This window comes from Lethenteron reissneri, chromosome 57 (genome assembly GCF_015708825.2).
Source record: "Lethenteron reissneri isolate LAM-NWPU_2019-01 chromosome 57, ASM1570882v1, whole genome shotgun sequence".
Taxonomy (NCBI): Eukaryota; Metazoa; Chordata; class Hyperoartia; order Petromyzontiformes; family Petromyzontidae; genus Lethenteron; species Lethenteron reissneri.
Genome location: NC_083835.1, coordinates 7,995,931 through 8,009,469, shown reverse-complemented (window position 1 = coordinate 8,009,469; position 13,539 = coordinate 7,995,931). Strand labels below are relative to the sequence as shown.

Below are 13,539 nucleotides of genomic sequence, written 5' to 3'. Positions count from 1 at the left end.
GTTTAGTAATATATGTTACGTATGTCGCTATTGTTAACTTTTAATCAAATTTGTTATGGTCGCCGTTACATTATCCCGATTTTTTTATATAGTATAGAGTTAGACTACACATTTTATATAAATTGTATTATGATTGTTATTGTGATCAAACATCAAAATGTGATTTTTTTTGCACATATTTGTACGCAGCATAAACAAATGGTGCCTTTTCTGGAATATTTTATTGTTTTTGTAGGGGATGTTTAAATTCTCGTCCAGTAAATGTGAAATGTATCTTGTAATTTTATTATTTGTTGCGGATTGCACCCGAATCAAGACCCGAATGGCTCACAGGGTTATTCCAAATAAATGAAACTGAAACTAAACCGCCATTTTGTGCCGTCGTTGTTTGTGCGCAGGCACACCCTGTGGCGCCGCCTGCAGGCCGTGGTCACCCCATTGCTGGCTCAGCTGCTGTCCGTCGTGGACCGGGACTCCAACCTGGACCTCCTGACTCGGGCCGACCTGCCAGCAGGATCTGCGCTCCCTGTGGATGCAGGTGTTCCGCGACACGCGTGTGCTTCACGTGCCCTACAGCAACGACATCAGTTGGTGAGCTTGCGGACTAAGGCAGCGTGGTCTTCGTCGTCGTCAAATCACTCGATTTTAATCACATGGCAGCAATCATCGCCGCTCTGCTTGCAGCAGACTAAAGGCCCAATCAGTAGAACCAGGTGCTGAGTCGCCTTGTGCCACACATGGGCAGCTGCCACTCGGGGTGCCCCTAGGCTAGACCACACACAGCAGCAACAGCAATCATCACCCCCTGACTGCCAGACTGCAAATGTTCAAATGATCAGCCACTTTGTTGGGCTATCATTTGTGGCCCGGACGCTTTTGAACAATAAGTTTAATACTTCAATGGGGCTTTGCCTGGTAGGATGGGGATGGTTTAGTGTTGTGTTTGTTTGTTGTCTGGGTGATTTGTTTACCTTTCTTGTACTTGGCACTACTGTCGTGTTTGTGTAACCGTTTGTTGATGTAACGTCCCTACCCCGTGCCTTGACTGGACATGTATGTGAAAAGAGCTTCATAGCTCATCGGATTGCTCCTTCAGTTTACAGATTCTGATTCTGAATAGCCACACAGTGACAGCTGCCACTGGGGGTGTCTTTGAGTTGTGCGCCTTTTGGCGTCATCTGGTCCAACACCAATGTGAGACTAGGCTCTAAGAAAAGCTGTCTCGGGTGTGGACCAATCAATTTCAAGGACAATGCATACATTATCCGAGTTGTGTTTTTGTTTGCATTTTGACCGCAAGTGTTGTGGTTAATGCAAACCTGATCCCTTGTATAAAGGTGTCAGTTTTGTTGCCAGGTAAAAGGGTAAAAACCTATTACTATGATCTGATCTGTTCGTCGCTTAGCGCATGGAAAACACCGTGAGATGCCCCAGAATTAAAGGATGGTGGCTGTATTACAAAAAAACCGTGATCATCACGCTCATTATCGTCATCAGCAGGAGGAGAATCATCGCCATCGCCATCATCATCATGTTGACATTACCAGCAGCAGCAAGATGATCGTCATCATGTTTCCGTTCATCGTCGAGGTTTATTGCCATCATCATCATCATCATCATCTTCACCGTAACCATCATCGTCATCATGTTCATTGCCATCGTTATCATCATTGTAATCTTCACATTCATCATCATCATGTTCACGTCATAATCATTGTCACCTTCACATTCATCATCACGTTCGTCATCACCACCGCATTGACAGCCACGGCCATCGGGCCCTCACCCATGGCCCCCGTTCCGCGATCGGCGCGTGCAGGGGCAGGAGGGAGGAGATCCGAATGCCCTCCTCCTACGGGGAGCAGCAGCAGCGAGCGTTGCAGGGGCAAGGCTGCGCCCTGCCCTTCAGCTGGATCTTCCGGCAGCAGCTGGAGCAGCTGTGGTGGGAGGCCAAGCACCTGAGCAGTGAGACTCTCTCCCCACCGGCACCAGCTGCGAGCGGCCGCGCGCCGTTACCGCCGGGCCGCGTGGCCGAACGATCACCGGATCCCGGGAAAGCTCACACAGGCGCACTGCTCGGTCACAATCTTTTTGTTTAGCTCTTTGTACCTCTCCCTATCCTAACAGGTGAGCGAGTTAGACCACATTCATCATGATGATGTCAATGATGATGTCGACGATGATGACAATGATGTCGATGATGTCGACGATGTTGATGATGGCGACAATGTTGACGGCGCTGACGATGACGATGAGAACGACGATGATGATGTTGACGATGACGACGTTGCGTGCAGGGTCGCTGGGCGGCGAGTCGAGCGAGCGACGCCTCCCGGGGCTCTTCACCTCGTCGTGCCTCGGCTCGCTCTGCTCACAGCTGGGCCCCTCCTGCCGCTCGAAGCTCTCCCTGCTCTACCTCCACGACCTCGTCGCCACCTCCTTTCCCATACGCACCCCCAACGAGCTCCAGGTAACCCCACCACCACCCCCAACCCACACACCGTTATAACAGGGAACGTGCGCGCCGTGTTATCATGGAATGCGCGGCCGTTATATCTCGGTTTCTGAGCGGTCGACGACGAACTACGATAAGGCGGAGTAGCCTCGTCTCCCTGTTGCCGGAGTGGGGGGGGGGGGAGGTGACCGGTACAAGGGCAATGCAGAAGAGGGGTGACCGGTACAATCTCAATGCAAATGCCGACAGATGCTGCGGTGCGTCTGGACAGCGTCTCTTGGCATGCGATCCGTGCGCCCCGCTTGCTCAACTTCCCTTCTTTGCCCCCCCCCCTCCGCACGGCCACCAGCTGCTGTGTCTGGCGCTGGCGGAAGCGTCGGCCGAGCAATGGGGCCAGGACGAGATGTCGCCGGTGGGAGTCCACGCGGCGCTGGAGACGGTGCGCCCGCGGCTCCAGAACCTGCTGCGTTTGGCGGCCGCCTTCCCCGACGTGGCGGAGAGGATCGCTGAGCAGAGCGAGCGCCAGGGGGGCGCGACGGAGATGGTGGGTTTCGGAGTCTTTGGCAAAGTCTTTGTCGGGGTGGTGGTGGCGTTGACGGTGATGGTGGTGGCGATGGTGGTGGTGGTGGTGATGGTGGTGGCGGTGCCGGCGATGGCCGCAGTGGTGGCGGCGATGGCAGTAGTGGTGGCGAAGGTGGTGGCAGTGGCCGCAGTGGCGGCGATGGTGGTAGTGGTCACATCGGTAGCGGTCAGCGCCCCGAGCGCGTCACCCCTCGTCGTGCCTCCGTCCCGCGCAGACCCTGGACCTGCAGACCGCCGTCTCCTGCCTCGAGTCCCTGGAGCCTCCCGCTCTGCCGGAGGAGGCGGAGGAGGCCGAGGCAGCGGCCGCCTGGGGCCGCTGGCTCAGCCGCGTGGGAGCCGTGCGGTCCGTGATGGAGCGGATGGCGAGCGCGGACTACGGGGAGCAGTGCGGCCCGGGCGGCCGCTCGCTCGTCACGCTCACCAGGTGAGAAAGGGACGGCCCGGCTACTCGCCAAACTCTCGCCGGGCGTGGTGGGGGGGGCGGTGAGGGGGCAGTGGGGGGGGCGGGAGGGGGTACTGTCACTCACGAGGCGAGTAAGACGTCGGTGTAACTCAACCAGCTGAGTATCTCTTCGAAATGAGGGTCTCCGTGTTTCTGTGTCTCGGTATCTCTGTGTCTCCGTGTCTTCGTGTATCAGTGTCTCTATGTCTAGGTGTCTCCGTGTCTCTTTTTATCGGTGTCTCTGTGTCTCCATCTCTCCGTGTGTCCCAGGACGCTGCTGTAGTGCATGCTGCACATGTGTGTCTATGTCTCCGTGTCTTTGTGTCTCTATGTGTCTCAGGACGCTGCTGCAGCGCGTGCTGTGCGTGTCTCTGCTGGTGGAGCACGTGGTTTGGGGATGCCGCCAGGACGCCGCTCTGCTGCGTCTCACCTCTCCTCTCCCCGCCGCGCTGTGGCAGGTACACAGCTGCGCGTGTGCATGTGTCTGTGTCCGTGTGTGCGTGTGTCTGCGTGCATGTGTGTGTATGTCGCCATGAGTGTGTGCATGTGTAGTTGGTTTACCGAGGTTGTACAGCGGCAGTCGGTTAACCGAGGTCGTACGGCGGTAGCTGGTTAACCGAGTATGTAGGGCGGTAGCTGGTTAACTGAGTTTGTAGGGCGGTAGTCGGTTAACCGAGTTTGTACGGTGGTAGCTGGTTAACCGAGTTTGTACGGTGGTAGCTGGTTAACCGCGTCTTCCGCCTGTCCGCCTCGCTCTGTCTGCAGGCACTTGCCCTCAACTCGGATATGAAGCAGCTGGCACCACTGGAGACGACGATGGCCCTGCTCAGCTCCTGCGTGAGGAATACCAAAACCCTGCCCCACAGGTGAGCTCCTCTTAAAGGCACCCTGTGTCACTCGTGAGCTCCTCTTAAAGGCGCCCTGTGTCACTCGGGAGCTCCTCTTAAAGGCACCCTGTGTCACTCGTGAGCTCCTCTTAAAGGCACCTTGTGTCACTCGGGAGTTCTTCTTAAAGGCACCCTGTACCAATGTTGAGCCACCCTTAAAAGCATCCTGTGCCAGTGTTGAGCCCCCCTTTAAAGGCACCTTGTGCCACTGAGCTCCTCTTAAAGGCACCCTGTGTCACTATGGAGCTCCTCTTAAAGGCATCCTGTGTCACTGGTGAGCCCCCCTTAAAGGCACCCTGTGTCACTCGTGAGCCCCCCTTAAAGGCTCCCTGTGCCACTGTTGAGCCACCCTTAAAGGCACCCTGTGCCACTCGTGAGCCACCTCTTTGTCTGTGTGCACACGGCCAACCTGTGGACATGCAATCGTTGAATCCATATGTGCAGGGCACGCAAGAAAGCACGGGAGTCGCTGTGCAGCGTCGTGACGGTCTTCTTCACTGAGCTCGTGTCTCAGCTGAGCTTCCGGGGCCGTGCGGCGCCATCGCACCCCGTCCTGCACCGCCTCCTCGACATGCTGCTCCTCGAGCAGAGCACCGGTGAGTGTGTGTCTGTGAGTGTGTGTCTGTGAGTGTGTGTCTGTGAGTGTTTGTCTGTGTGTGTGTCTGTGTAGGTGTACCTCCTCATGGTGCCGAACGGGCAACGCTGTGGTGGGCAGTGCTGTGGGGGGAGGGCCAATTCCGATTGGCCTTTCCCTTCATGGCCTTTGTAACCACCACAGTAGCCAAATGGGGGCTCTGGGCGGGTGTGAGGGGCTGGTAACCCCTCCACCTTCAATTAATTACCACTAAACCACACCACAAAATGTAATAAATATGCTTGTGCCGAAGGCCCCGGGGGGACAGGCGTCTATGACGTCCCCTGGCCAAACCCCAATTGGCGGAGTCAGGAGACTGAATTTTTACCCTCGGGGCTCCTCCAGAAACAACAAATAAACACTACTTGTGGCCACGTGGAATGTTCGAACGATCACTGCGGAGGAGAGGCTGCCACTCCTCTGTCAGGAGCTGGACCGGTACCGCCTGGATCTCTGTGGTAATCAGGAGGTCCGGTGGACCGGCTCTGGCTCCTGCCACCATGAGGGGTGGACAGTCCTCTACTCGGGGCAGGAGACTGCCAAACAACAGGGAGTGGCTCTTCTTCTGAACAAAAGAATGAAGGGGGCGTGAGAGCGTGGTGGTGAGGTGTGGGAAGCTGTAAGCCCAGGCTACTTTGGGCTCACCTTCTCATCAACCAGAGGTGAGGAGTGGTGGTCGTGGTTACTTATGCCCCCATTGAAGACGAACATCCATGAAGGGATGCAGGCAAGGCCGATGAGTCAGATGCCTTCTATGACCTCCTGTCACAGGTGCGAGCTGAAGTGGCCACTCGAGATAGAGTCATCTTGTTGGGTGACTTCAATGCCCGAGTTGGTCATGATGCTGGCACCTGGGCTGGGGTGATTGGAAGGCATGGGCCAGATCAGCTCAATAACAACGGTAGGAGGCTGCTAGATTTTTGTGCAGCCCATGGGCTTGTAATTACCAAGACGTTGTTCCGGCATTGGTGCATCCACACCACATCATGGATGCATGCCGGGTCCAAGCAAGATCATCTGCTGGACTACATAGTGACGGAACAATGGATGCGGGCCCATGTCCTTGACACCAGGACCTACCGTGGAGCTGATCTGCCCACTGACCATCGATTTGTCATCTGTAAGATGCACCTGCCATTCTTCCACTCCATGGTGGGTGTAAACCCAGGACCCCATTCCAACCCAAGGTGGCATGGTCTCAGCCAGCTGATGAAAGTTGCAAGCGAGAATTTCATCATCGCTTGTGGCTGGAGTTGGCATCGTCTCCCACTCCTCCTGATGTCGAGGGGAAATGGGCGAGGTTTAGGACTGTGACTCATGCAGCTGCAATGGCTGCTTTGGGTACATGGCCCAGATCTCCCCAGAGACCCTGGCTGAGAGAGGAGATGTTCAAGCCGGCTGAAAAAAAGCGACAGGCCCACTCTCATTGGCTACAGCATCCCACGTCAGAGAATGAGGAGGCTTACCACAGCCTTCACTCAGAGGTTCGGAGAGCCGTGAGGTGCTGCAAGGTTGGGTGGTGGTCGCGGGTTTCTGAGGAGATGGAGTCTCAATGGCCCGCGATCACAAATCGCTCTTTATTCCATCAAAATAACCTGCAGCGCCACACCTATTACCATCATTAGGGGAAAAAACGGTGATCCAATCTCCGACCCCCAGGAACAGATTTGCAGATTTGTTGAGCATTTCTGTGAGGTCCTGGGGAAGGGGATATCCCTCTGCCAGGAAAACAACATGGGACAAAATGAGGATGACCCTGCCGAGGCTGCGGTGCCTCAAATATTGGAAAAGGAAGTCACCCCCTGTGAGTGGCTGGCTGAGGTACCATTTGTTGAGGAAGTAATGAAGTTGATCCAAAGTCTGAGACCAGGAAAGGCACCGGGCAGAGATGATCTCCCAGGCGACATGCTGAGGGAGGGTGGCGTTTGTGCACAGACTGCCCTACATGACATCATAACAACAGTCTGGACCACTGGACGGGTTCCGCACGATTGGAAGGATGCCCTGGTGGTCCCCCTTTTTAAGAAGGGGGACCGCACAGACTGTGACAACTACAGGGGCATCTCACTCCTCAGTGTTCCGGGAAAGGTCCTGGCAAAGATTATTCGACATCGCCTTGCTAGGCACGCTGAGGAGAGGCTTGCTGAGCCCCAATGTGGTTTCAGGAAAGGGTGGTCCTGCACAGATTCCATATTTTCTGTCCGTCTGCTACAGCAGAGGTATAGATAATTCCAACAAGACCTACATCTCTGCTTTCTATTTTGACCACGTACTTCATGAAGCCCTCAATAGCTGTACCGGAGGAATTTCCATCTGGTACAGATGCAATGGGAGGCTGATCGATGCCCGGGTGGGTTTAACCAGGCTGGATTGTGTGAGCAGCTCACAAATCCTTGAAAAATCTGGACAAAGTCCCATCGGTGAGCTCATCCGGCAGGCAATGATGCGTTGGCTGGGCCATGTAGCCCAGCCACCGCATGCCTAAACAGCTTTTGTTCGGCCGGATGTGGAGCTGAGTGGACTTGCCGATGACTTGTACCAGCGGTGTCAAGATCGGCCTTTGTGGAGAAGGCTCGTGAAGGACGCTACTGGGCAGTTGGAGGCAGTCGCCCTTCAATAACAACGGAAGGGGGAGGAGCGACGCTCATAACAACGAGCGGAGCGCCGAGTGGCTAAAGTACAGCAAGTTGGCACAGTAGGGGGCACAGGTGGTGCATCAGCCAGTCGTCTCAGTCAGTCGACCTGTGGCATCTGGGTCTGCCCCGTGACCTCCTGCCAGCGGGCATTCGACACTTCACGTGGCCTCAAGGTGCACATAGCCTGGCACAAGCATCGTGGTGATGTCACCACCACTTAGTGGCCAATGGCGGTTGTTGTTGTGTAAGTGTGTGTGTAAGCATGTGTGTTAGCGTGTGCGGAGCGGTGATGTAGTGGTTAGCGCGCTGCGCTACGAACCTGGTTGCGCAGGTTCGATTCCCGCTCACTACCAACACCGGTGACGATTATCTGAACGCGCCTTCAACACTTCAGTCCCAGATCACACCAACACATCAACAACAGTCCCAGACCACTCCAAGACAACAACAACAAAAACAACAACAGTCTCACACCCCACCAACACAACAACAGTCCCAGACCACACCTTGACAACAACAACAGTGCCAGACGACACCAAGGCAACAACAACCCCAGACCACACCAAGACAACAACAACAGTCCCAGACCACACCAAGACAACAACAACAACCCCAGACCACACCAAGACAACAACAACAGTCCCAGACCACACCTTGACAACAACAACAGTCCAGACCACACCAAGGCAACAACAACCCCAGACCACACCAAGATAACAACAACACTCCCAGACCACACCAAGACAACAACAACAACAACAAGAGTCTCACACCCCACCAAGACAACAACAGTGTCAGACCACACCAAGACAACAACAACCCCAGTACACACCAAGACAACAACAACAGTCCCAGACCACACCAAGACAACATCAACCCCAGAAAACACCAAGACAACAACAACAACACTCCCAGACCACACCAACACAACAACAACAACCCCAGAACACACCAAGACAACAACAACAGCCCCTGAATTAAACGTGGTCGCGTTCACGTGGAAAGCCACCGCTCGCTAATCGATCGGTGGGGTTGTTGTTGTTGTCGCGCATCTGGCGGCCTTCCAGAGGGGACGCAGTGCGGAGAGGGGAGCCCCTGGGCGGACTGCATCCGCCCGAGCCCGGCCCTGCGCTCGGCACTGCTCAAGCTGCTGCTCCGCTACGCGTGAGTGGCCGCCTTTGCCCCCCTTTGCCCCCAGCGCGCCGAGCGCCGTCGCTTCCTTCCCTCTGCCCCGGCCGCCGCGCAAATCGTTCCCGGGGTCGACGTGCGACCGCCCCCACCCCGTCAGCGTCCCGCACCCTGCAGCGCTGCCTGTAGCACAGGGCTGTGCTGCACGTAGTTGCTTGTTGTACAGCGCTGTGCTGCACGTGGTTGCCTGTAGTACAGCACTAGGCAGGCACCGGCGAGGGTTGCTGCATCACACACGGAGGTTTCTAAACTCCCTTCCCGTCGGGCGTTCGAGGAGAAGCCGTGCCCCTTGGATCGCTAGGCGGTACAGCAAAGTGCGCACGAATCTCCGTCTGTCTCGTCTCTACGGGATAGAGTGTTGCCCCCTTGCACGCGAAGGGATTTCACCGGGCGCTGCCGTTTCCTGCGACGCATAGAGCACCCATTTAATTGGCCGAAAACATATCTCCTTCTAGAGGGCCGCAAAACTTGGGCAATGTTCGGTAGGGCCGGTTCCTCACCGCCGCGTGGCTGCTGCTGCTGCCTCCCCCTGCTTGTCACTGGTTCCTCCTCCTGGCGCCTCTGAGTCGTCCTCCCTCCTCCCTCGTCTCTCTCTATCTCTACCTTTCTTGAGTGCGAGCGGTGCTGCTTTGATCGCTCCTAAACCGCTGCGAGCTTCTGCGTGGGGAGTGAATCGCAAAACTTCCAGAGCTCTGTGCCCCGTCGAGGACTCGGCGAGCGTAGGCGCTGATGGCACGGCGAGTGCTCGTTCAACGCGCTAGCGGCGGCGGCCGCAGCGGTGGTGTCAGTGGTAGCAGCTGTAGCGGGGACAGCAGTAGGGGTAGTAGAAGTGGCAGTAGAAGCGGCAGTAGGAGTAGCAGCTCTAGCGGAGTAAAAGTGGCAGTAGTAGCAGTGTTGGGATGCGTTCCTGAAAAGTGCCGCAGGATGCAAGTGACGATAAAGTCTGGCGAGGCACGATGACCCCACCACTGCTACTACTGCTGACATCATCAGCTTCACCTTCGTCATTATCGTCGTTGTGCATGCGAGTGCAGCGGCGAGGAGGTGCGTGAGCACCTGGATCGACACCTCATCAGTCTACAGCAGCGTCCATCCCCTAGGGTCGCAGATCTCTCACAGCTGTGCGTGCTCATCGTCAGCTGCTTCGAGGTGAGTACCCAGCAGTGAGTAGAGCATGGCTCGTAGTGATGAGGTCTTCATCACCGAACCGCACCTCCGATTTTAGCACAGTTGGCTACGTGCAGTGCTAAAGAAGTTGAACGTCCATCGTCATCTTATATTTGTGTGAGTCTACGGGTATCTGTGTGAGTATTCGGGTCTCTTGTGTGAATTTATGTGTCTGCACGTGAGTCTATAGATCTCTGTGTGAGTCTACAGGTCTCTCTGTAAATCTCCGGGGTTCCGTGTGAGTCTGCGGGTCTATGTGTGAGTCTATGGGTATCTGTGTGAGTCTATGTGTCTCTGTGCGAGTCTACGGGTCTCTGTGTGAGTCTATGGTTCACTGTCTAAGTCTATATGGGTCACTGTGTAAATCTACTGGTCTCTGTGTGAGTCTTCAGGTCTCTTTGTGAGTCTTCAGGTCTGTATGTGAGTCGACGGGTCTCTGTGTGAGTTTACGGGTCTCTGTGTGATTATACAGGTATCCGTGTGAGTCTACGTGTTTGCACGTGAGTCTATGGGTCTCTGTGTGAGTCTACAGGTCTCTATGTAAATCTCCGGGGTTCCGTGTGATTCTACGGCTCTCTGTGTGAGTCTACGGGTCTCTGTGCGAGTCTACGGGTCTCTGTGCGAGTCTACGGGTCTCTGTGCGAGTCTACGGGTCTCTGTGCGAGTCTACGGGTCTCTGTGTGAGGCTATGGGTCTCCGTGCGAGTCTACGGGTCTCTGTGCGAGTCTACGGGTCTCTGTGTGAGTCTACGGGTCTCTGTGTGAGGCTATGGGTCTCCGTGTGAGTCTACTGGTCTCTGTGTGAGTCTACGGGTCTCTCTACGCTCCCCAGGACATGCTACACTGCGAGCTGGAGCGTCACTGTTCTGGCTACAGCTCGGCGCGACCGCAGGAAGCGGCACGGATGTTGCTGCAGCGACGGCAGGGATTGATGTTCACACCACCACCACCACTACCACAACCGCCACAACAACAACAACCGCCACAACAGCAGCGGCATTCGCTGCAACCTCCGCTCCCAGCCGTCGACATCCATGCACTCCAGCAGACGGCCGAAACCCGGGCGTGTCTCGACACGACCGGGCAGATCCTCCACCAGCTGCTCGGTGATTCATTGTTGTTGTTATTGTTTATCGCAGCGGCACGCGGGTGCCCAGGCCCAAAACCCCACCGGGAGATTCCAACGGGCAGGATTCAACGCAGGATCTGCAGACGTCCGTTGCACAGGCCAAATTTGGTACCTCGTGTTGAGAAGGGGGAGGACGGACACTGGGAAATGACGAGAAAATGTCACCGAAGGGCTTACGTCTGCCGGATTTCCGTCCGCTCGCAATCGCACTTCCGCTTGAGAACTGATTGAGATTTCGATTTAAAACGAGACCCACAGACAACTCGCACAGACGCTGTCTTTCCGACAGACCTGTTCTTCACCTGAGGACGGCTGCTTGCGTTGTGGCCGAAACGTCGTGAGAATTGTATTTGATTATGTTTTATTTTTATTATTTTATTATTTCCCTTCTACGTGACCTTACCGAAAGAACCAAGAAGCTGATTGAGATTACCGCTCGCTTTCCCGTCGCTGTCCCGTCGCTGTCCCCCCGACCTCCACCGTCCACTCTGCTCGTTTATGGCTCTGTAAGACCGAAGACCGATCGAGGTTTTTTTTTTAATCTCTGGGTACCCTATTTGGCAGTGCAATAAGTCCTCGCCTGACGCGTTGGTCTTCACGCGACAAAACGCTTTCGCTCCGATACGGTCGTTTCCGTGAGGTGAAAATGTTCACGTGTCGCGGACAGCACATACACCATTACAACGTGGAATGGGACGCCGTTCTAACGTGAAACGGACAGTTCTAACGCGGTACGGATGCACCGTTATAACGTGGGACGAGCACCATTATAACGGGGAACGCACGCGGTTATAAGACGGAATGGGCCACGTAATGCAGAATGCATGCGCCGTTATAACGCGGAATGAGACGCTGTTCTAACGTAAAACGGACACTGATAACGCGGAGCGTGCGTCGTTCTAACGCTGAACACGCACCATTATAATGCGGAACAGGCATCGTTATAATGCAACAGGCGCTGTTCTAATGTGAAATGTGTTCCGTTATAACAGGGAACACCCCCATTATGACTGCACTTTTCAGCAATGCATCTACCGTGTGAAACGAGACCCACAGACAACTCGCACAGAGACCCATACACTACTTATACTGAGACACATAGACTCACACTGAGTGCATTTATGAGTCTTTGTGTGAGTCTACGGGTCTTTGTCTGATTCTATGAGTCACTGTGTGCGTCTAAGAGTCTTTGAGACCCAAAGACTCACGCAAAGCCCCACAGACTCACACAGAGACTGATAAAGACTCACGCAGAGACCCCATAGACGAATCACCCGGAACGCGCGCCATGAATCCACCCACAGAGACGGGCACTGCGCTGGCGTCGGAGTGCGAGGGCCTCGTGCGGCGTGCGGAGGAGTTGTGCCGGCGGCCGGGAGGTGCCTGGCCCCAGCTGTACCTGCTCCGCTCCCTGGCGAGTCGCTTTGGACTCGACCGGCTTCCGTCGCTCTGCCACCGCTTCCCGTGGCTGCTGCCCCCCGAGCTGCACGGTCGGGAGGTGAGAGGGGCGAGGGTGGCTGGGAGATGTTGACTACCTCGCCCGGTATGCAGGAGGTCGTGGGTTCGATCTCGACCCTGACGCCTGCTGCTGTATATTTGGAGTTTGCGTGTCTCTCTATCTCATCATCATCATCACGGTGGCTAGGAGATGTTGACTACCTCGCCCGGTATGCAGGAGGTCGTGGGTTCGATCTCGACCCTGACGCCTGCTGCTGTATATTTGGAGTTTGCGTGTCTCTCTATCTCATCATCATCATCACGGTGGCTAGGAGATGTTGACTACCTCGCCTGGTATGCAGGAGGTCGTGGGTTCGATCTCGACCCTGACGCCTGCTGCTGTATATTTGGAGTTTGCGTGTCTCTCTATCTCATCATCATCATCACGGTGGCTAGGAGATGTTGACTACCTCGCCTGGTATGCAGGAGGTCGTGGGTTCGATCTCGACCCTGACGCCTGCTGCTGTATATTTGAAGTTTTCATGTCTTTCTCTCCACAGGCGCGTCAATGTTTCCCCCCGCACCTCAACGTGCGTTTAAGCGTATTTAGCCGCAACAAATCTCCACGTGATGAGTCGCTTTGTTGAGCTATCACTTCTCGCCAGGTCACTTCTGAAAGAGAGTTGCGTAGCCCAGTGGGCATTACCTGGTAAAATAAAAAATAGACTAGTTTAGAAGGCCATGGCCCCATGTCGGCATTGCCTCTGTCTGAGTCTGTCCGGTGAGCTCCTCCTCCTGCACCTAGCCTGGCACAGCAGTCAACCCGTGGCACCTGGGTCTGTCCCGTGACGTCCTCTGGCAGTAGCGACACTTTACTTGACAGCCTCAAAGGTGCACTTATCCTGGCACATGCACCGTGGTGACGTCACCGTGACTTAGTGGCGAACGGTGGTTGTTGTGTGTAGGTTGCCCCAATCGAGTAT

The 13,539-nt window shown here is 55.2% G+C and overlaps 1 protein-coding gene across 1 annotated transcript in view; it reads left to right on the top strand.

The window, feature by feature from the left end:
• Positions 1 to 13,539, top strand: part of LOC133357223 (E3 ubiquitin-protein ligase rnf213-alpha-like) — an 80,299-nt gene that overhangs the window by 30,225 nt on the left and 36,535 nt on the right. Inside the window, 12 exon segments of the mRNA XM_061575053.1 lie at positions 399 to 492; positions 494 to 591; positions 1,820 to 1,965; positions 2,298 to 2,470; positions 2,805 to 2,999; positions 3,253 to 3,461; positions 3,820 to 3,937; positions 4,245 to 4,345; positions 4,811 to 4,962; positions 8,704 to 8,800; positions 11,130 to 11,227; positions 12,424 to 12,617. Coding sequence (XP_061431037.1) covers positions 399 to 492; positions 494 to 591; positions 1,820 to 1,965; positions 2,298 to 2,470; positions 2,805 to 2,999; positions 3,253 to 3,461; positions 3,820 to 3,937; positions 4,245 to 4,345; positions 4,811 to 4,962; positions 8,704 to 8,800; positions 11,130 to 11,227; positions 12,424 to 12,617 — 1,675 coding nt within the window.